The following is a 24,764-nucleotide window of genomic DNA, read 5'->3' as shown; positions in this document are numbered from 1 at the left end:
GCACCACTGTACAACTGGCTGTGTTGAGAAACAAAAATACAGAAACCACAGATTTTATGAGGAACAGAGCCACAAATCTGAATTATTTTTACAAATGGTGGTGGGTAGGGAATTCAGGATCTTGCCATTTGGGCCCAAGATACAGGGTTCAAGCCTTATTCTCTACCCACCACCATGTAGTGACTGGGGCATTACAAACACACACACACACACACACACACACACACACACACACACACACACACACACACACCACTTACCTGCAAAGTCCATCAAAAGCAGCAAGCTCGGAGCTGTACATTCCTTCACGGGCCGATAATCCATGCAAATACCGCGAGAGCACCTAAGGCTCATCCTATCTGTCCCGCAAGACTACCCTGCCTGCGGACGTTGCAGTCCGATCCCCTTCCAGTCTATGCAGTTCTGACTGCATAGACTGCTGGGAAAATGGAGATGCGCATGTTGACTTTGTAATCTGGACTGCTGGTGGAGACAGTCTGGATTCTGTGCGCATGCTCCAGACTAGTTCACCAGCAGTCCGAATATCAGAAATGCTGCGAGTGCGCATGAGTGATGTTCCGGGACTCGCGGTTATTTTATTTTTTTTTCTTTTGTTATTTTTATAATTTATTTTATTTTATTTGTCTTATTTTACAACTGGGAGGGCTGCAGTCCAATAGCACGAGCCACCCCTGCTTTATAACCACTTAAATAACTGCATAGAAATGGGTAGTACCTGACTGAAATAAACCCAGGTTTATTCAAAAAAACAAGCTAACCTGGTGGACCTTTGGCATAAATAAACTATACAACAAAAGGATGAAACTCCTGTCTAGAAGTAAGTGGGAGGGAAAACAACAGAGAAAAAAATTCCTCATTAGTCTCAACAAGCAAATCAGGGAATTTGTCAAGTCTTCAAAAGCTAAATACAAGACCAAAACAGCTTCCCAAGCACAGGATAACCACAAACCATTTTTTAGTTATGTCCGAAATCTTATGGGAATCACTCAATAATATGCTGAGCTGACTGTAGATGGTGCTACCTATACTCAGCCAGAAGAAATAGCAAACCTGCTGGCATATAAATTAAGCTCAAATTTCACCCCCTCATCATCTCCAGTCACTCCCCGTAAAATACCTCCCTACCATTCCTTTGCCTGTTATTACAAAAGAACAGGTCATCACTGCACTCTCTATGTTCTCTCTAAAGCTACAAACACGGCATCAGTGGGCTCTGATGGAATCCCAATGTGCATGTTAAATAGCTTGAAACATGACCTGGCAGACCCACTCAGATCTCTAGTTAACCACAGTCTCTAGACAGGCTTTGGCCTAGTAGAGTGAAAGATAGGAACAGTCATCCCTCTGCACAAGTGGGGACTAACAACTGACCCAAAAAATGACAGACCCATGTCTGACTAGCCTTATATGCAAGGCTATGGAAAGGATAAAAATGAACCTGATTAACAAAGATGCAGGAAATCTCCAGACTCTAGACCCAACCCAATTTGGCTTTGTTAAAGGCAGGTCTTGCCTGCTCAATCTGGTGACCAAGGCCATGGATGAGGGTAAGACAGTGGCATACCGCCTACCTTGACCTGGCCAAAGCATATTACAGAATACTCCACTTGGGTATTATAGGTAAACTCACAAAATTGGGCATAAACCTCTATGTTATCAGACTGATAGCCAAATGACTCATGGATAGGACACATATAGAGTGGGGGGATTCCACATCCAACAAGAAGCCAGTCAACAGTGACATACCACAGGGCTCAGTACTGGGCCCCTTCCTACTTGGAATACACTTACACAGATGTCAAAGCAAACGTAGATGCCTTTGGCTGATGAAGTTTGCTGATGACTGCAAGTTGGGGACAATCATTGACTCCCCAAACAATGCTGATATCCTACAGAAAGGTCTGTCACAGACTAATGACTGGTGTCAGAGCCATGGCCTCAAACTAAATGCAAAGAAGTGCATAATAATACCCTTTGGGAAATCAAATACCTCCGCAAATTGCAACACCGATAGCACTTCCCTAAGAGTGGATCCAGAGGTGAGTGTTCTGGGTACTCAGAAAGATAGTAATCTGAACTTTGAGCACCATGTGTCCACAGTGGTAAGGAAATCCTTCTATCTGGCTTAGCTTAAAAGTAAGGGCATGGCATCGAGATCTAAGGATGTAATAGTTCAACTGTACTCAGCCCTCATCAGACCAATAATTGAGTACAAAGCGTCCTTTGGCATGTACCTTTACCTTGCACCTGCAACAGATGGAGCACCCTCAGAAGTTTCTCACCAAAACAAGGTATAACCAACATGTCATATGTGGACCAATTAAAAGCCCTAGCACTGTATTCCATTTCCTACAGATTACTGAGGGGGTGATCTGTGTCTGACCTACAAGGCAGTCTCTAACTGTCCAGTTGGAAATGTTGCATATTCACAAAACTAATTGCACGAGGGTTACCTGCTCCAAAGATCTAAACCTGATTGCTGACATGAATAGATAATGCTGGAGAGACAGATATATGTCCCAGAGATTACCCCTTCTCTGGAATAGGCTTCCTATTCACATGAAGCAGAGCCCTTCCCTGACCATCGTCAAGCACAATCTGGACTGCTGGATGGAAAATCACAAATTCACTCCTGGGATGGTGCCCATATCCCTTATGGATGGAAGTAGTCTGTAAAAATAGTCAAACCCTCCCTTGCTGTCCCTTGTTATTTTTCCCCTAGGATTATAAAAATGGGTAAAATCTGGGTAAAACTGGCTAGGTTTGTAAGGGTTCTTAAGCAGTCAGCCTAATAATCTCCTATGAACCTATGAACATTACAGACTACCAAACAGTTGATGGACTAACCTTTAAGGTTAGTGTACCCTCATGCAAGCTTTCCAGGTGGGGCCTTTATTTTGTGAGAGCAGTCTTTGGTCCTCAGTATCTCAAGTTAAATGGGCTATAACATAGAACTCCCAAATTGTGGTGGCCCTGTCCTCTGTGGTACAAGAAAACTACATATGAGTCCCAACTCTATCAACTGCCTGGTGGTCTGTAATGCAGAGGGTATAACCTACAATGTGTTTGCAGGCCACTGGTTGCTGAAAGATACCTGTTCTCAAAGTCACACATACCTTAATATCCATTAGGATAGATATTCCACAATTCCCACAGGCATGCAGAAGAGGATGACACATATCAACCTCCTGCATGGTGACCTTAGCCATACAGTATCTATAATGTCACAGTCATGAAGGCCATGAAATGTTAAGCAAGCCTGGAACATACGGCAACAATAGGCAACATAATGACTACCAGCAGCAAGTACAACTTGTTGCATATACATATTTGCTAAACCTTGACTACCTCTAACATCATACTGCTATTCTTCTCTTGTAACATCAGGATTTTACAGTGGTCAGATGCAATGGTGACAGCAGCTACATACAGTCACAGATTCTACACATTTCTGAATTGCTGTGCCATAGTGGCTGCCCTTATTTGCATCCACCAAGTCCCTCATTTTAAAACTGTGGCTTATTACCATCTCATTTTACCACTAATAGCATACAATGCAGGCAAGTACATTGCTCAACCTCCCCGCTCACACTCTGTCTGTGAATCACACACATTCTGTGCATAGCCGCTTATCACTTACAACTGCCGACCACAATGCAGCCAGTGATTCTGAATCTAGCCAGTGTTACAAAGTTAAGTGACAGGCTGGGAAGATACATGAAGAGACCATTGTGACTCTGCCATTAACTTATTACTAACTTACCACTGTTTCATTAACTTACCACAGTAACCCATATCCAGCATTGTTCTTCTTGCTCTACTTAACTGTCCTTGTTCTCAGAAATCAGTTGTCACACTCTCTTGCTCCCTTTTAGCCAATTTCTTCAAGCTATCTTGACAATTTTTATATGAACCTAATCTGACTGTTGGTGGGGAACACTTGACTAATTTGGCTTACTGTACTTGTCTGTTGAGTTTTTTCACAGAGGCATACAAAAATGAAATGTGTGCTGCATGTTAACACAAATATTAAAACATATCCCAATGGCACTGGATGAGTTTCCATTCTGATGTGTTTTCAACAGAAATAGATCTAAATTAATCAATACACAGGTCTTTATGCAGTGTGTTGAAATTTACTGCACCCTTTTGATACTAATACAGAGTTTTCTGTTCAGCAATGTGGCTGCTTTCATTTTATTAAAAAGTCTGACTGCAAAAAATAAGATTTAAAGCAGTATATGTCATATAACCAAAATTCGTATTCTTACCATAACAACAGAACTTTATTATCCATGTCCATCCACTTCAAAACCAAAGGAAGGATCAACACTCTAGCACTCTACTCAGTATCTGCACATCTCCCAAAGCTTGGGGTGCTCCCTTAACTCCCACAGTACCCCTCACCTCCCTCTCTATTCCATATAGAGTACGCCAAAATAAATTTCAGAATTTCTGTAACTCATATAGGGATATCCTCTACAGAAATACTGCATGGGTAGATATAGCAGAAGGTGAGATCATCTCACCTTCTGTCTCTGGACAGTGTTGCTACAGATACTTTCTGGCTCAACCTGTTGGGAGAAAATGAGATAAAAAGCTGACTATGTTTTCTGGCGTTTTTTCTTTGTAGGTAGAATCTCAGTTGTCTATAAACATTAAGACAATGTAATGTGTATTCTCCTTTATTTTAGCATTGTTGGAAGAAACCTAACAAGTTAATAGGTTGGTTGATATTTATCTCTAATGCTATCTTAGGGTTAAAAGCGGAATTGGCTCATAGAAGGATCCTATCTTTATGAAAAATTTAAATTGGAAGGTAACACCAAAAAGCCTACAGTTTTGAGATCCTCTTTGTTGATGTAATGGCTTCTAGAAACAATATCTTCAAGGACAAGTATGAGATCAGCTGAGCTCACTATTAAAATAAATTTAGAAAGTTGATAGAATGACATGAATCATCATTACATACAGTGTCAGAACAATATGAAGTCTGAAATTGAAATGTCTGAAATTTTTTTAGTAATATTTAGTGATGTCGATCCTCAAGGATTTGCCAGAAAACCAACATTTTTATGAGGAAGAAACCAAAAATAAGAGGCAAAATCTGGAGATTCTGTGAAAATCTGGACCGTTGGGAGGTATGTTCCTAGCCTGTTCCTGCTATCTTACTAAAGATCATAATCTTCAGTTTCTTAGAGCTGACATTTGCACTCTATGTAAGTTGAGTTAACACATTTTATGCTGAGATGAGCAGTGCAGACTAGAACTTAGTGGTACAACAGACAAAATGTGTTTTTTTTTTTGGTTTGTGAAGAGTACACACAGCTTGTCTGAGGCTGCTGCAGTCAGCAAGGGAAAATGCAGCTATCGGCAAAAACTAGTTATTTTTCTGAAGTACCTTAAATATGAAAGAATTAGAAAGTAGAAAACTTGCTTAGGGTGATCGTTCTTTCTTTCACAATACAAACATGGTTAATGATTATTTTGCTTGCATTAATTAGCACCAGATAACAGTACATTGATCCATTTAACTAAACAATATTTAATGCATTGTTGTACAAGTCAGGCAGATATTTCACTGCAAGATTTGTTAATAAAATCACAAACTTCAAAGGCAAGGATACCCGATGGCCAATAAAAGTCGGAGAAACAAACTTTTAGCATACAAGACCTTTTATTCATGCTTTCGTCAATAAGACTTCTTCAGAAAAAATGCACACAATCAAACACTGTTATATACTCAACAAACAATTCATTAATTAATTAACAATTATTCAATAAAATAGAATGACATAACAGAAATATTAACCTCTCATGTGCTGATAAAAAATATATAATAAATGTGTATACGTTACTCATATGTGTAACCATAAACAATAAAAACCTTTTAAAAGATAAAAACATATGAAGATATATAAATAACTTCCAAAAATGTCAACAGCAATGCATTATTATCTAGTAACCTTCAGTTTCCTATTTTTGAGAAAACATTTGATGTTTATGCTGTCGTTGATCCCAGGCTTAAGGTCTGCCTCCAACCTCACCTGCCAAAAGGTTTCCCTTTGTTCCAATACATTTATGTAATCACCTCCCCTCAAATCATCATAAACCACTTCTAATACAGAAAACAACATTTTTTTTAAATTAACACATTCCACAGAATGTCTATATATAGCACTTCTTTCATTTTTAGATTTAACATAATAAATACGTTCTCTCAGACATTCAAGGAGTGTTCTTGTTGTCATTCCTACATAATAAGCATTGCATCCACTGCACATACTAATATAAACTAAACCTCTGGATTTACATGCGCAGTATCCTGGAACTTCAAAAGTCCGTTCCAAGTGAGCAATCAAAATGTATGGCCCTTCAAGGACAAATCTGCACATACTGCAATTTCCACACTTAAACATACCTCTCTTATGGGTCTTTTGTACTAAACTAAAATTTATTTTTGTATCATCGTTTTCCACAACTTTTTGATATTGTAGGTGTTTCGATAAATAAAACCTGGCTTGATCCTTATAACCTCTTTAAGATCTTTATTTCCTTGGAGGATTCTCCAGTTTTTGTATACTACGTCCCTAATAAGACAGCAGTCAGTAGTCATACCCATACTAAACATGGCCCTATAATTGGCCTGTACATTATCTTGTGTAGCTTTGTTGTTTACCAGCATTTGTTAAAGAATGGGTGGATAAACTTCATTTTTTTTACAGTACTTTTTCTTTTACTGACATTAAATAACCCACATCATATCCTCTAGCTAAAAACAATTCAGTAATAAATTGAAATTCAACCTCAACTTCATCTTCTTCGGTAGTCATCTGGCTAGCCCGAATGTATTGGCCCTTGGGGATATTTTTCTTTATAAAATCAGGATGGTTGCTACAATAATGTAGATAATCATTTGCAAGGGTGTCCTTTCTAAATATTTTACTGTCAAAGCCTTTGTCTCTAACACTCCATGTCAAATTGATATCTAAATAGTTTATACTTAACTCACATTCTCCTTTTACAAACTTCAAGTACTTTGAGGTGTCATTAATGTCCACCAGGAAACTGTCTATCTCCCTATAAGTGGCCTCTAGAATAAAAAAAACAGATCATCCACAAACCTGGAATAATACAAAATTTTGTATTTATTGTATAAGTGCACCAACCTGGTAGTTTCCCAAAAGGCCATTACTATGTTGGCATATGCCAGGGCCGCCGAAGAACCCATAGCCACTCCCTTCAGTTGTTTATAGTAGCATTGATTAAATAAAAAGAAGTTGTTGTCAAATATCAATTCAATTAACTCACATAACAAATTAATCTTATTATCCTCTAATTAATGAATTGTTTGTTGAGTATATAACAGTGCTGTTTGATTGTGTGCATTTTTTCTGAAGAAGTCTTACTGACGAAAGAGTGCATAAAAGGTCTTGTACGCTAAAAGTTTGTTTCTCTGACTTTTATTGACCATCAGGTATCCTTGCCTTTGAAGTTTGTGGTTGTTGTTTTTTGGCTGGACATGCCTTTTTGTGGATTTGTTAATAAAATGTAATAGCACAGAGCAAGGGGATGAAGATCCCTATGGTCATTCATAGCCAGTCTCCCTTGTACTCACCCATATGATTTTGGAATCTTACCATATTATCCTGCCCTTTCTTCTCCTCAAGATCCTTTAAACAAATCATTGTAACCTCTCAGTTGCACTACTCAGGCTGTCCTTGGATGAATCTTGCAACTATCCTTTCATCTTAATGCAACTATGCAAAAATATATATTTGTGGACATTAAAATATCAGTATTTGATCAGTGTATACATCTCTATAACTGAAAATGTATACAGTAAACACTCAGTTTTGAATTCTAAAAGATGATAACAAGGAAATAATTTAAGTAAGGTAAGGTGGGATGATTTCTTTGGATTATTGAATTATGTATTATGTTCCAACTAATTTAGTCAGTCAATAACTACTATTTTAATGAGCCACTGCATTTCTGGGTACGTTTTTGGATACTTACAAGTATTTTAGGATATACCAGTTGTCATGCATGTTTTCAGTAGAATATTTAGATACTGTGTCTGTTGAAGGCTTTTGTGATACATCCTTTCTCTTTCACAAAAAAGAACTTTCTTGTATAACAAATTGGACAATATTCGAACAAATCTGATCAGGAAGTAGGACTTGAGAGTCTGGATAAACATGACTGGTTCTTTAATTCTATAATAATATCAGTACAGTGAAAAACTGTTTCTAAAAAAATACAACAGCAAGCAAAATATAGCCTCTAATCTGCTGGGAGTTAAAGGCAGATAAAATGTGTCTGTTTCTTTTCTAATGTACTGAGGATGGCATATCACTTTTTTTTGTCTAAATACACATGCTGACACTATTTACAGAATCAGTACCTTATTGCAAATGTTACTAACCATACCCCACACAAGAAAATTATTTCACTTAAAGTTGAAAAAGAACATATTTGTGAACAGCATTTTGAACACTTTTGCTGATGACAGGGGCACACATGATTTAAAAAATGTACCTATTTAGAGCTGAATGGCATCCTCTTGTGCTGTTTGCATGTGCATGCAGGAGTTATTAAGACAAATGGCAGATATGAGGAAATAAACAGACCCATTTCATTCTGAATCTCAGTACATTAGAGTTGTTTCAAGCTGCAATAGGTGCAGCACTTAACTTGGAAACAACTCCTGAAGATATTAAAAGTAAGATCTCAAAGGGGGGTGGGACCCATAAAAGGAGGTTTCTGTAAGAATGTTATACTTAGAAAAGCTTTACAAACTTCTGTTCCATAAAATAAATGGAGTTAAATGCTTGATAGAAGTTGGTAGTTTTGCCAAATTAATTATTATAATAGAAAAACCTCAGCCTGCATCAAATAAGGTAGATAAAAAGGATCTATATTACATTATCAAAAATTCAAAATGTCAAACGGCACAACAGCAAAAGTGCCAAAATGTTGAAGGTCCATTTTTTGAGATTGCAGTACAGTGAAGATTGGGATGTTTGCCTTTTCCTCACTGTAGTGCGATCTCGGAGTTGGAATATATATTTAGCGGGGGGGGGGGCATAGTCCCCCACAATGCTGAATTTGAGTTTCGGCATTTTCGCTCTTATGAGCGTTCGACATTTGACATCTTCGATGTTATAATATAGACGCGATAAAAAGACAAGAACTTAAGGGATAGTGGCTCTAATGGTATCCAAACCCTGTTGGCTAGCCCAAATAAAAGAGTTATTCCATTTGCCTAAATTTTCCTAGTACGTTTTTTTTTTGGGGGGGGGGGGTGGTATGGATTTAAACAATCCTCAGTAAGTATGAGCATATATGGCCATTATGGGAATTGGAGAATCAATGCATTTATCTTGATGGGTGAAGGCCCAAATGAGGCTCCAGAAGCATAAGCTCCTTATTCAGATGAGACCAAAGGAAGGGAATCCATACTTAATGAGGCCAAAGAGGAGTTTTGTGGATTACTGTGGTTCTGCATTCTCAAGTTTATGAGGAAAGGTACACAGGCATAGGGAAGCCATGTCAGCCACTGATAAATAAGTTTTCCAGGGCATCTGCTCCTGTGGAAGGTGAGGGAAAAGAAATTGCTGCGTTTGGTGTTCTAAGGGGAAGCAAAAAGATCACAGCAAGGCTTCCCCCAGTGATGGAATATCACACTTGCTATAACTAGACTGAGTGACCATTCATGTGGCATTAGAATGCATCTGCTTAACTTGTACACTAAATAATTGGCATAGTCAGGGATGTGTGCTGCTATTAGAAAGCTATTTGAGGGAATCATTCATTCCCAAAACCTCATGGCTTCCTAACAAAGGGGATAAGACCTAACATCCCCCTCGCATTTGATTCCAGATCACTGATGTCTGTATAGACAGTTATTGTACTCTGGGAAAGGCGATCTTGAAATTCTTGCAATGCCAGGAGAACTGCTTTCCTTTTCAGGATGTTGATGTGCAAAACGGCCTCCATGTCCTTTGTACCATCTGCCCTAAATAAGGGTAGCTGCATCTGTGATGACCATGACTGATGGTAGAGGAGGGGCCAGGGAACGTTTTCTGTTTTAATTTAGTAGATGTAGCCACCATTACAGGTGTGATTGGCAGGCTTTGGACACAGTAATAACTTGGTCTAAGGAATCCTCCAGATGAGATCACCGAATGATCTACTGCGGATGGAAGATCAGCTGCAGAACTCTCATGTAAAACCTTTCAAGAGGGATTATTTTTATAGTAGCTGCCATGAGGCCTATTAATTTGAGAATTAAAGCAGCTGTTAATGCAGGATGGTGTAAAAGAAGGATGATTGCAGACTATAAGTAAATTATTTTGTCCTGTGGTAATTGTATCAGCTTCTGAATGGTGGCCAGATGGCAGCCTATAAATAGCAGGCTTTGTGACAGCTTCACCTGGGACTTCACAGTGTTCACTGAGATCTCCAAGGACAGACAAAGATGGAGTAATTATTTCCTTGTCTTTATTACTAAAGCCTTCATTATAAATTGCACAAGTTCCAGGCATCTGTCTCTGGATGTTTGAAGCAGCAAATGAGATTCAGAGTAGAAACAGACGAGACAGAAAAGCAAATTAGGGGAGGAACTAGAGATTTTGGGAGATGTGTAGATGTTTTGTTTGGTGTCATCTGTAGTGAGCTTTCCTTTAATTCTGAAATGGATGGACTGGATAATGAAAGATTAAAGAATTCTCCAAAATAAAAGCACACTTTAGGATCACTAACCCTCATCTACCCCAGGTCTCAGAAATGCTAATTAGAATGGGGTCACAAACATCCTTTGCTGTTACTTGTATATATGTATTTATTTATACTTTTGTTAAATAGGTTAGTCTTACTACGCCTATGGTCTCTTCACAAGGGAAATGCAAGGTAGTATACATATTCACTAGAAGAAAGTTGACGAGGTACCAGAGAAGTGTAATGGGTTCATTTTACATCCATCTGAGCTGTGATGATGTGAGGTAGTTCCAGCTATGCCAGGAGAAGTAGGGCAGTGGATGTGTAACATATGCCAGTATAGCTGACTGGAGTTTTGTAAAGAATTATGTCATTTGTATATCAAACTGATTTGTACAAGCGCTTGTGTTGAAAATATATTTGTAAAGCTGCTTGTGTTAAAAATGTACCAACAGTGGGTCCTGCTGGACAGAAAAGAAATACACCTGCATGTCAGACTGTATTGTAACTGTTGAAATGAATATATTTTAACAGAGGATACTGGAAGAGAAGAGGTTAATCTCAGTCCAGCAAACTTTGAAAACTAGTTTGAAAATAAATTACCTGGTTTCAGCAATAAAGATTGTATCTTATGGTTCTGATTGCAGCCAGAGACAAAATGTCTGTGAAAACCAGGACTAGGAATCATACTGTATTATGCTTAGGGGTGAACTAATTGCTACCCTGGAAAAAGTGGAAGATTTTGAAATGGTTTTATAGCTTCCAGTTGCCATCACACATCTTTGCAAAGCTGTGTGTGTGTGTGTGTGTGTGTGTGTGTGTGTGTGTGTGTGTGTATGTGCATGTGTGTGCATGTGCATATATGTGTGTGTGTGTGTGTGTGTGTGTGTGTGTGTGTGTGTGTGTGTGTGCACGTGTGTGTTATGATACATATATGCTAGATTCTGGTTCAGTTTCTAGTAAAGGGGGTACTGTGGGAACCAGAAGTCATGTGACCAGATGTATGTGATGTAATTCTGTCATCCAGCACTGAAATGATGTTTTAATACTAGATGAGACAGAAATCTCAGAACAGTCTGTTTGTGAAACCTGACAAAGAAGGACCGCTCACCCTCGTCATCTTGCCTTGCTCTAGAAAGTAAACTAGGAGACAGTCATTTTTAGATCAGTCAGGAAAATATAGTGAGATTGGTTAAGTAAGTGTTTTTCTGTATCTGTGTGAACGTTTACATCTGTGTTATTTTTAATATTTCCTGTGACTGAAACTCTGGTGTTTATTATAAATAGATGTTTAGTATTTTCATGTTATTTTATTATTTATTATTAAATATATTTAAACTTTTCATTGTGACTGGTCTTTTAGAGAATATTTTAACCTTAGAGAGTACTTATATTTATTTGGTGATTTTGTGGCCACTCCTGAAAGCCTTGCTGCACTGGTCAAACATTATCATTTGTATTAGTATTAGTTTTACTCAGTATAATTGGGTATCCTTGTAAGAGCCTTAGAGTAGCTGGCTTTGAAGGGTTCTGGTGGAATTACCTACCTTATAGTCTGGGCAGAGGGGCATAGCTGGTAAATCTGTGACAGCCTTTCCCAGGTGTGTGTGTGTGTGTGTGTGTGTGTGTGTGTGTGTGTGTGTGTGTGTGTAAATCAAATCTCAAAGAGTGTGTGTGTGTCAGCTACTTGGAGCAGGGACACACAGCACTGGTTTCACAGAGAGGGTGGTGGACGACTTGGCTTGGAACACTCGGCTGAGGACTCAACTCTACAGCTTTGTCAGTAGGGGGTCTTATTTGAGGCCTGGAGACAGACAGGGAACCCAGCCCCAGGACTGAGTGTGTTCTCTGTGTGCTCTTAAGGGAAACTGTGCTTGATGCAGACAGCTGCTTTTGGAAATACTGTGTGCATCTATCTTTCTTCCAAGTGAATGTCCCTAACCAGTGTCAGTGGTGAGGATTGAGGCTCCTTGATTACTGGCCCAAATTAGGGACATCATATGAGGTGCCACCAGCTCAGGCCAAATCAAAGTCCACAACTGTGTGCGGTAACTTATAAGTATTTCACTGCAAAATATCCTCATTTAATGGCAGAGTGTATTTGTTTTGAATGACACTGCTAGCCATGTAAAATCCCAGTGCTGTATATTACCCTGATTAAAGCTTTGGCTTTTTACAATTTTTTTCTGTCAAATTACATACACTGGTTCAGACAAATAGTTGTGACACTGACCTCTGCTAGTTTTATAGCTCCTTGATCTCCAATTCGGTTATGTGCCAAGGACAGACTCAAGAGGCTACGGTTAAGTCGTAAACCCTGCAAAAAAAACCCCAAAAAAACAGAAGAATTGAGGGTTAACAGTTTGTTTTCAATACTTTTATTTCCAGAAATGGAACATGAGGCAGCATTTGCATTTATAAATTGAACATAAATTGAGTGCTATATGGGTATTCCAAATTTCTACCTAACTTTGTTTTTACATGTACCTCTATCATATGGAACACTATAAGTATATCAAAGTGCAGATTCTCTTACTAAGTATTTCTCAGAAATACACAAAGTCTTATTTAGGAAATCACAGCATGCAAGTTACACCTGTGGGTTTCTGTTAACTGTATGTTAGTGATAGCTGTTAGGAGAATGATGTTTTGCTCAATAAAAATCCTGATTGCAAATAAAAATATTCCTTTGCTTGAGCATCAAATTGGCATACATCTTATGTCTTACTCAAGTGGCTGAACTCTTGTCATATTTGAACAAGTGAGAATTAAGGTCATGAACATTTGCAACATGCATAGGTGTGAATATCTAAATACAACCCAGCCCAGGGATTCAACTCTGCCTTGTTACTTAAGCTCTACCTGGGTGACAGCTGTGTGGTTGCCTTGAGGTACAAAAGATATTGCAGGTGAGGCCTACCAGGAGGTAGTTGCACTCTAATCAGTGGTGAGGGAAGGTGGTAGAGCTCATCCTCAACTGTCCCATCATTGTCGATTGTAATAAACCTTCCAGCAATAGGGGTTGTGTTAGACAGGAAAATAAAGTCAAGCCAGCCATGAATGCCAACTTACCAAGCTCCAAGTTATCTTCCTTTACTACCAAACACTAAGAAGAAAACTAAAATTACGAAGTAAAGAGTCTAGGAAGGCAAATTCTCAATGGAGACATGCAGTGGGATGTGGGGTGCTAAGTGTGGCTCATCAGAATGGACAGGGAAAGGTCATTTGCAAAGAACTGCACTCTGCTGCAGATACTGCAGTTCAAAACATGTTTGATTTGCAGCATCCTTTGTAATTCTTATTGCTTTTCATTAGAAATTATTTTAAAAACTGAAGAGAAACATATTCAACACTCTCTCTCTACTTTTCAACATGCTAAACTGAAAAGAGTGCTATGCTATTTAACCACATTGTTAAAGACAGATAGCCGATATCTAACAGCTTGTCTATACACAGAACACAGTTCCCTGGTCCAGTTTCCTTATATCTACTAATATTTATTTATTTTATTTATTTGCAATTTGATTACCGGGGAAGTCCACTGGGCCGAATTGACCCATTTTCAGTGGAGGCCTGGGGAGAAAAGCTCCAAGATGCATTATACAATTTGGATACAAATGATAGTTAATATTAAAGATCTTATGTAGAATAGTTACTCATAAATGCATTCAATATCATGCATAGTTAACAAATTCATTAAGCTTAAAGGTAGGGATCATACAGCTTCATTTGAGGAAAACAGATATGGCTTAGGTGTGGAAACAGTTCACATACAAACCCTTTAAGAAAATGTAAATACGCTTTACATACACACATCAACAGTAGAATGCTATTTACAATATTTACAAGGTTGGGCACAAATTCCAGCTGGCTCAGTTGTCTCATTAACTAAAGCCAGAATTCCATGTCCTATACCTCCCTCAAAGGTTTTGCAGCAAAATAGACGAGAAATTTCAAGAACCCTTTAAAAGCTCCAAAAGTACATTTCACAACACACTTTTGTCAAGACTTTGCTCCTTACATTGAAAAGTTTATAATGTCCTTGGAAAACATATGTCATCTGAACATACTATACCAAGAAAAGATCAAGAAAAAGACAGCTAAAAGGATATAGATGTATTAGATGTAGAAGCTTTAAAGGCACTTGCAGTCTTTAATCAACTACAAACAAGTATGGTTTCAAAAACATACAAAACAGCTTTAGAGAACACACATTAGACAGCTGAACATAAAAAGAAGTACAAATGATAGTATTCTGAGACAGTTTTGAGGAGTGTGTCTATGCCACTACTGACCCAGGTTTAATTGCTGTGGTAGCTGCAGTATGGCACGCAGGTGACAGAAAGGCTGAATGAATACTGATTCATTTTTGTCTTCTCTGCAGCGTCAGAATAGATCCTACTTCAAGCTCACCCTCTAGCAAAGGCTAATCCTAGACATCTGACCAATAAAAAAAATAGGATTAACAGCCATTTTAGACAATCAAGTATATTCACTCTTTCACCACTTCATTCATTCATTTTACAGATAAGTGATTTGGACTATAGCTACCCCTTTTCAGTTACAATATAGTACAATAATACAAAAACAATTACATTTAAACTGCAAGGTTAACAAAGAGCCAGATGAAGTAGGTAAGGACAATGCAAAATACTATGAACAATTAGTATGCCAAACACAAAGGACAAAGTTATATTAAGTACAACAATTCAATAAAGTACTCATAGCCAGGTGAAAACATGAGTACCCGATCAAGTTAAGTACAGTAGATGGGCCCATAGCATTCAAAAGCAAAGGACACAGATGTGTAAATGCATCCTGCACCTTATATTTGATATGCTAGTGGGAACTAAAGGGACTGCCTGAGGAAGCACAGTCTTATTTCTAGTTTCTTGAGTTGCACTGTGTACCAGGCATTTCTCTACTTGGGAAAGATAGTTAGTGTTGAAAGCACACTGCAGTACTACTAAGGCAGCTGATGCTGTGCAGCATGTCTTACTAAACAGATGCAGTAGCTAATTTTTAAGTTACGCATTACAGCAAGTGTCAGCCTTACTCAGTAGTGTTATACACCACTGACACAACTGATTGATTCATGAATGAAACATGGTCATTAGGCATGCCAGCAGTATTGAGGTCATAACCGTTTTATGGTAATAAGGGGCTCTGCTGCTGTATGAACTTCAAATGGGGGAAGCTCACCAGCATCAGTGTTTGTAGTAGCAGGTTTGCCTGCACCATAGAGGATTCTGTTACAGGTAATGAATTTCCTTCCATGCAGATGAGGTTTTCTTTTTAATTTCTTTCTTTTTTTTTTGTCTGGCATTGACTCAGTATAATGAGCAACAAACTAGTGAGGAGGGGGATCACTGTGCTGCCAAGAATATCACCATTGTGCATATCACCATTCTTGTCTGGTAGCTTAACACTGCCAGGGTAGGTTTAGACTGCATCAGTGCTGCCATAATGAATGTCATACAACTGGGGAGGGAAACATTACCATGTGTAGTTGTACTCGATTAGTATTATTTTATGAATCAAAAAAGGGCTTTATATGCTATTTTGTGGAGCACAAAGTAATCATACACAGATTTTATGAATAGGGCTGAATGTTGCAACAGTAAAATATGCGTTGGATCATGTGAGTGCATTCCCTCCTACAGTGATAAACTCAACAATGGAATCAGGAGGATGACAGTGAATAAGGCAAAGAATACTGGCCACCTGCAGTATGACACTCCTCCAAGTTCCTCATAAGCTCTTGCCCCTCCACTGGCTCATAAGGTTGGTGCCAAATGGTTAATATCCAATGTAGAAACAACATCATCAGGGGTATGATTTCAAAGTTCATGGAAACCAACAGTAAGGAAAGACTCAATAAATGATGCAGCATATCCTGGAGCAAAAAACAGATCCTAACCGTGAAAAATTGCACAAAAGAATTAAAATATATGACACAACACATAGAAAAGACTGCATCAGTCCATTTCTCAAATAAAACAAACCCTGAAGCAATTGAACATAGAGAAACAGCTGTAGATGATGAACACTTTAAAGTAAAAATAAGAAAATCTTTTCTTATAAAGCTAATTATGCAAATTATGTATTAGGCAGGTTTGCTGGCCATTACTACTATATTATGAAATGGATAACAAGCAATGAAAGTTAAGATACTACCCAAGATATTAGGGCAAATACTGGCTGTCTTGACTATCTTGGATCAAATGGGAGGCAGGAAATACAGAAAGCAGGTTCTTAGTAAGTGAGATGGCATCCACCTTCAATGATCATGGTTAAGGAGATTGAAAACAAAATGGGAATACTGTAGCATTACCTCCCATAGCAAAAACATCCATTTGAGGAGTTTCTCAGAATGATATTATCTGAAGAAAAAAACTGACTGCTGAAATTGATTCTCACATGTGAGACTTAAGGATCTGTTCAAAAAATCTAGTGTAATCTGTTGTCATGATAGACAAACTGCCTTCAAGGTGATTCTGAGATCCACGGTCTATGTTCAATTGTCCACAGCTTTCTACAAGAGAAGGTAAACATGAGTTATTCGTCTTCTGTAGACGCACTGCATGACAGGTGCCAAAAGCTGTAAACATTCCATAACATAAATGCAGCAGCTAATACACTTCAGTAATCAGCTGATAAGCTTAATAACAGCATACAGTTATACTATCAAATAACAAGTAAATTCATTTTCACAAACATATCATACTTTGTGAAAAGATTTAGTACAATCTGCAGGGGAAAAAAACATCAAATTCTCTGGACTCTCATGCTGACACAACCATCAACAGAGAAAACATGCACCCAGACAAAAAAAATGACATTACTTGTTGCAACCACACCACACAGTTCGTGAGGTAACATCAGGAGCATGCAACAATTAAGCGTATTAATGTAAGTATACACATTAATACACTTAATTGCAATGTTTGTCTTTTAGCAGCAGCCAAATGGTGACTCTCTTTAGCCACTTTGGTAAATGAAAATAACATGGGAACATGATGACCCAGTTGAAGCCCCTCACTTAGTAGCACTTGGAAGTATATGAGGAACTAATCATTAGTAAAGCTATCATAACACAGATGACTACATTATGATGACTGTCATCTATCCCTTTCCATAGCACTGACCATCTTTTGCCTTCTTCCATTATCCTTTGGAAATTATAAAAGCTATGCCAGAGAAATTGGTATTTAAACAATTAAATGCAATAGAATACGATATGTTCCAGTGTACAGTGCTAACCATTGACCGTTACATAAAATATAGCAAGAACCATGTGTCATAAGTGTTACAGAGGATTCACACCACTGCCATCAGTGTTATCGGGGGCAGCACTACTGCCACTAATGTTACACCTAGATGACAGGATGCCACTCACTGTGACATTAAGATTACTGGCACCAATGGGGTTTGAATACCACCACTACCAAACAATGATGAAGTAATAGCAAGAAAGTACACACAAGTTATTTCAATCATTAATACATTAAAAATGGTACCAAATGCTTAAAGGGAATACACACTGCTGTCCTGTGTATGGGCTTTCAACATTCCCACTCAGACTGGACTGCCCACATGCCACTTACAGAGATGGGTTTTGGCCAAGAAACCCCAGGCCCATTCCTCATTGCTTTATCTGTGAGCCAATGTCTTCCAGGGCCCTTCAGCCACATTAATTGCTTTTCACACAAAGTAATATTTTTCACACACACACACACACACACACACGCACACACACACACACACACACACACACACACACACACACACACACACACGCACACACGCACACATACACGCACACACATGCACACACACAATTTCCAGGGAAGGCTGGCAGAATTCCCCAGTCCTCCACAACTTTCTTCCTGGCATAGTAGTACTGTCACTGCTCTGGGTTAGGGCCACAGAGACACAAATAAAGGTTGCTCTTATTAATTACAACAAATATGAAATAATATCTCTTTACCGGAAGTAGGCCTAAGCAATCTAATAGAAGACATCATTGCTTAATAAACAGTGTATATAATGTTCACTCTTTTGTAAAATAAACAACAATACATAAATATATAATAATGGATACTAGTGATAAGAGCTTAAAGGTTAATAAATTCATTTTATTTAAATAATAAAAGTGTAAATACATGTTAAGTATATGTTGGTTGACATACACACAGACAATAAAATAGATAGGATTTATAAAGAAAAAAAAACAAGCCCCAGATATTTAAGTTTAATGGCTCTTACTTGTATGAATACTATCCTTAATGGTCATAATTTAAATAAATAACCACTACTTATACTGTAGCTGGATCAACCACATACAAGACAGCATTTTCCTTTCTAGCAAAACAAAGCATATATATATACACAATCCCCCGGATTTTGCAAGCTTAGCACAGCATGCAGGATTAGTGCAGGAGCTGTAGCAGGCAATATGCCTGCCATGCGATCCAGGAATAGCCTGCAGGAGTGTACATGAGCGCTCCTGCACTAGTCCTGCACGGACTAAGCCCCTGTATGCAAATCACCCCATTTGCAGGAGAAATCCATGCAAATGAGGTGAAGTTGCGATTCAGGAATCTTGAAACTGGCCGTGCAGGACTAATGTAATCTGCAGAAATGTACTTGGTTAGTAACCGAGAACATGCATGCAAAATCAAAAACGGAGCCATGACAGCTCCAAATAAAGGCTGCATATCACTCAGGAAGCATGCCAATGGCCAAGTATAAGTCCTCTGGCATTGCAAACAGCTTAAAAAATAAAAAAAAAATCAACTTTTATTTTTTTAGCCGATCTCAGCTGTTTAAGTGTAGGGCAGTGGCGCGCAAACAGGAACGAGGGGAAAATAAGAAAATAAACCTAAAATAAGCATTCTAACTAAAATCACTATTCTGCCATGAAAGTCAATGGCAGGCAGAAGACAACATGGCCAGTGAGTAGTGGTTGCTAAGGGGAGAGGCTGTAACTATGCATTAGCAGGCAATCCTATGCAAATGAGGGGAATGATAGTGAATCCCAGTTTTCCCCAGCATGCTAGTCAGGTCCCAACAGTGTAAGAGTAGGAATAGTTTGGTGCAAGCCTAGGAGTTAGCTGACATCATAGGGGGTGTGTCAGGCATACTGTAAGTGGATTGGAACTCTGTGGCCTGGGTTTGCTCCTAGCTTAGCACAGCTAAGCAAGGGTGTGTGTCTCAGGCTGCCTAGCACTCTTTAGATTGCCTAAGCAGGTGTGCGCACTGCGCACTGGGTTTTAAAGGTAAAAAAAAAAAGCAAACCAGGAAATAGCAGCTCTGTGCACATTTGAGCAATGTGTTTGCATGGCATGCCCCGGGCTTAAACCAGAAGGCAATGGGAAGGGAAAACAGCAGTAGGAAGGTAATCTAGGAGAACTAGCATAGCTGGCAGGTGAAATGTATCAGAATCAGCTAATTACACAGGCAGCAGACCAGCCCAGCCCAGAACACTACTATAAACCATGCAAACACCTTTCCCTCTGGTTTTTCCCATACTTTACACCACTGGTGTATACAAGTGGGGAACTTTTAACAAACAAAACAACAAAATGATAGGGGCTGCAACAGCTATCATACAACAACTTGTAGAAGAAGCTGAGGGTGGTGAGGATGTGAATGCTGTCATCCAACCCACAGTGAGGAGATGGAGGAGAGTGTTACAGACCCAGGGTAACTTACCAGAGGCTACATGATCTGGAGATAGTGGAGGGCTATAGGGTGGACATGGACCTCCTACAGCAAATTGTTGAGCTGTGCCGGCCACGCCTCACACACAAAACTAACAGAGGGGAAGCTATCCCACTGGATACCAAGGTATGTGTAGGCCTAAGAATACTAGCTACAGGTACCTTCCAAAGGCCAACTATGGATATGATGGGGATCTCACAGGCATCAGCATCCAGGGTACTCCACCAATTCCTGGATGTCATGTCAGCACATTCCAGTGAGCACGTATATTTCCCCAGCACCCATGAGGCGTTGGCCAGCAATATGCAACTGTTACATCAAACAGCAGAATACCCTGAGGTAGTGAGTGTTATAGACTGCACGCACATACACATCAAAGCACCATCTAGTGAGCAGGGTAGGGTCTACATCAACCCCAAGGGCTTCCCCTCCATCAACTGCCAGGTCATGTGCAATGCCCAGGGCATAATAATGAATGTGTGTGCTGGCTGCCCTGGAAGCTATCACGATTCCCACATCTGGCATCCGACACAGCTGTACCACAGATCTGCCAGTGGGGACATCCCTTACGGTCACCTAGTGGGGGATGCTGGATACGCACTGGAGCCGTGGCTGATGACACCCATCAGAAATGCACACACACTTGAACAAGAACTCCATAATGATGCACACGCACAGACCAGAATTATAATAGAATGTGTATTTGGGATGCTCAAGTCACGGTTCCAGTGCCTGATCACATCCGGTGGAGCCTTGCAGTACTCACCAGCTACATGTACCCAAATTGTCATTGTATGTGCCACGCTACACAATATGATCCTGCAGAAACAGCTGCAGTAGGAACAGCATGGGGCAAGTCCACCAATGCCAATACCTGCACAGGCACAGAGTTACTCGAAGGAGGAACAACCTGAGCCTGCCCCAGTAGGTAGAAGGAGGCGTGCCCAGTATGCCCTGGCCTTGGCAAAGAGGCAATGCACATACACTGACACAGGAGGGACCTGGGGAATAACACCTCACCCTGACTCTCACATACAGTAAAAGGGATGCCAAACATGCCACTAACTGTGCTCAACCATGCATAGGGAGTGTACTATGCACATCTGACATAGGCAGCCCTGCAGCACCATCCTCAGTACTGGAACACCCACAAGGTAAGTTAATCAACCCACCAATTGTCAAATGAAGTAAAATGTATTGTTACCTGTATCTATGGTATGGATGTAAGCATGCAAGGGAATTGGGTATCTGAATGGTATGCCAGCAGATAGTAGACACTCACAGTGGCACCATGACATCTGTAATAGATACTGGAGTCACCATAGTATCCAGTACTACACAGGGTGACAAAACCCACTGCAGGAAATGTGCTGGGCCACATGTGTGTCCATATGACTCACACATGCCAGTCAGGGAAGTTCACATACCCAACAACAGTCTCAGCCAGCAGGACAGGTGTAGACAAACACAAAAAGAGGCTGTGCTATGACCTCTGAATGATGCCTATGGGTAATCACCCCCCAGGCCTACACAGATAGACTACAGCAGGTCAGGCAGTGGGATGTTAGTTTAGAAGGGTAGGAAGTCTGACACTAACATGTAGGTCGACCAAAGCTAAGACTTGTAGTACACTGATATGCCTCTAGTGAGCATGATAGGTTAGAATACAGAAAGAAATGGAATACCTGACATACCAGTACAGTCATAGCAAATGTGTACAAGTGCCAGGTGTGCCCCCCCCATCCTATGTAGACATGTATAAACAGTCAGGTGTGCCCCCCAGTCATGTGTAGAAATGTAGAAACAGTCAGGTGTATCCCCCCAATCCTGTGTAGAAATGTAGTAACAGTCAGGTGTGCCCCCCAATTATGTGTAGAAATGTAGAAACAGTCAGGTGTCCCCCCCACAATCCTACGTAGAAATGTAGTAACAGTCAGGTGTGCCCCCCCACTTCTATGTAGACATGTAGAAAGAGTCAGGTGTGCCCCCCCCCCAAATCCAGCATAGAAATGTAGTAACAGTCAGGTGTGCCCCCAGTCCTGCATAGAAATGTAGTAACAGTCAACTGTGCCTCCCAATCCTGTGTAGAAATGTAGTAACAGTCAGGTGCGCCCCCCATCCTATGTAGAAAGGTAGTAAAAGTCAGGTGTGCCCCCCACTCCTATGTAGACATGTAGAAAAAGTCAGATATGCCCCTTCCCCCAAACCAGCATAGAAATGTAGTAACGGTCAGGTTTGCCCCCCCAATCCTGTGAAGAAATGTAGAAATAGGCAAGTGTGCCCCCCCCCAATCCTGTGTAGAAATGTAGAAACAGTCAGGTCTGTCCCCCCACAATTCTATGTAGAAATGTAGGAACAGCCAAGTGTGCCCCTTCCCCCAAACCAGCATAGAAATGTAGTAAGAATCAGGAGTGTACCCTTCCCACAATCCTGTGTAGGAATGTAGAAACAGGTGTGCTCCCCCAACCCTACTTAGAGATGTAGTAACAGTCCAGTGTGCCCCCCAAACCTATTTATAAGTGTAGTAATGGTCTGGTGTGCCCCCACCCAATCCGATGTACACACGTCATAACAGTCAGGTGTGCCCCCCACAACCCTATTAGAAATGTAGTAACATGTATGTGTAGGTATAATACCAGTGGAGCACAGATGCACAGAGGTGGCCAAGGTAGTAGGATAGGTTGTAGCATCTGCACAATATGCAGGTATGTGTGTGTTAGGTCAGTGTGTGTTTCATATTGTGTGAGAGTGGTCGGTATGTATGCATGTTTAGGTAAGACCTGGTGGCCATTGCCCACTACTGATGATGACAGGGACAAGTCCTCACGACAGCAGTGCCAAACACAATACCCACCAGTATAACACAGATAGCAGTAAGCCATCGTAAATGTATGGTGGTAATATGTGTCACCATCTGAAAGACTGACATGGTATGGCTGTTGGGCTAGATATACAAGCAGCACACAGGAGAAAGTACCCCACACATACAGTACATATTGTGTCACTGTGAAATGGACACACCCTTGGAATAGTACATAGAGGTATGCATCATATTATCTGGTCCTGTAGTAGGCGATACCGGTGTTGTCTGCCCAAACACTCGCAGATCACAAAGGAGGTAGGACTGATGTATTGGGAACCAGCTGATGTACCTGCACATGCAAGCATAACTGGAATGCCCAATGCATATCTGTGTGTCAAATGCAAGTAGTGTCCATAGCACACATGCACCCAGCTCATGCAAACACCACCCACAGGTACCTCTCTGGTTGTACCCCTGCTGTGGGGAATGGGTACAATATGACCCCACCTGTATATGGCAACAGAGATAGAATGCAGCATGCAGTGCAGGTGTCCCATGCAGGTGTGTCGCTAGCTGTAGGTAGCACCCTGCCAGCATCCACATCATCTGATCAAGATTGATAGAAGGCATTGGCATGAACACCTAGCACACCTACCTTGTCACCCCAGGGGAATATACTGTATGGTGGTCTGATACTGTAGGACTGACAGAATGCAACGGCCTGCCACATCTGGCTCGCATCAACACCTAATGGCCCATAGGCCTCAGCCAAGGGCCTGTGTCTCACATGAACCACCAATCCATGTTATGTCATGGACACCCAAATAACAACACAACACACTCCACATAAGCCATATGCAAGGCCATGTGGATAAACCACAGTAACATGTCCACCATGTCCCACTGCATGAACTGTGGACTGACACCAACACACAGCTGTGATGGGGTAATAAACATAGGGAAAGTATCAGAGAATGTATGCATAATGTAAGGAAGAGGATAGAATAACAGGGGGATGGGAATGTGGGCAGCATGGAATGTGCAAGGTCTGATGCAAAGCTGTGTGCACACACTATCCCTGGCTATAAACACATAAATGGATGGCTACATACCTGCCCGTACTCCACAATAGGGGTAATGTCCTGACTCATGGCCCCTGCCTCTGGGTAACCTGTGAGAATCTGTACAGCTGTGAGGTATTGCCATAGCAATATAAGGCCATCGTGACAAATTGATGGATGTACAAGTATGGGATCCTCTGCCAGGACTGTACCAAGGTGCTGAACTGGACAAAGAGACCCAGCTGCAAGTGTCTGCAGCTCCCTCACCAGGATGCCATAACCTACCATGAATATGTAGGTGTCTGCCCACAATACCACACACAACTGCAGTCACCCTTGTCCCCCAAGACATCACTGTGAGCAGGAATGTCGACCTGACAGTACATGAGGACAGAAAACATCACAGTGTATAAAAGTACACATATGTGAAT

General features: G+C 40.4%; 1 protein-coding gene across 4 annotated transcripts in view; it reads right to left on the bottom strand.

The window, feature by feature from the left end:
- LRRC71 (leucine rich repeat containing 71) overlaps nt 1–24,764 on the bottom strand; it is a 2,015,367-nt gene that overhangs the window by 586,644 nt on the left and 1,403,959 nt on the right. For all 4 annotated transcript variants that reach the window (XM_044079834.1, XM_044079832.1, XM_044079831.1 and 1 more), the window contains exon 9: nt 12,977–13,060. In XM_044079834.1, the coding sequence (XP_043935769.1) occupies nt 12,977–13,060 (84 nt within the window). The remainder of the gene's footprint in view (nt 1–12,976; nt 13,061–24,764) is intronic.

The sequence above is a fragment of the Protopterus annectens genome, chromosome 8.part0 (genome assembly GCF_019279795.1).
Source record: "Protopterus annectens isolate FY-2018-M chromosome 8.part0, PAN1.0, whole genome shotgun sequence".
NCBI classification, from domain to species: domain Eukaryota; kingdom Metazoa; phylum Chordata; order Ceratodontiformes; family Protopteridae; genus Protopterus; species Protopterus annectens.
Note: the sequence above shows the minus strand (reverse complement) of the source record. Positions and strands in the feature narration are given on the sequence as shown.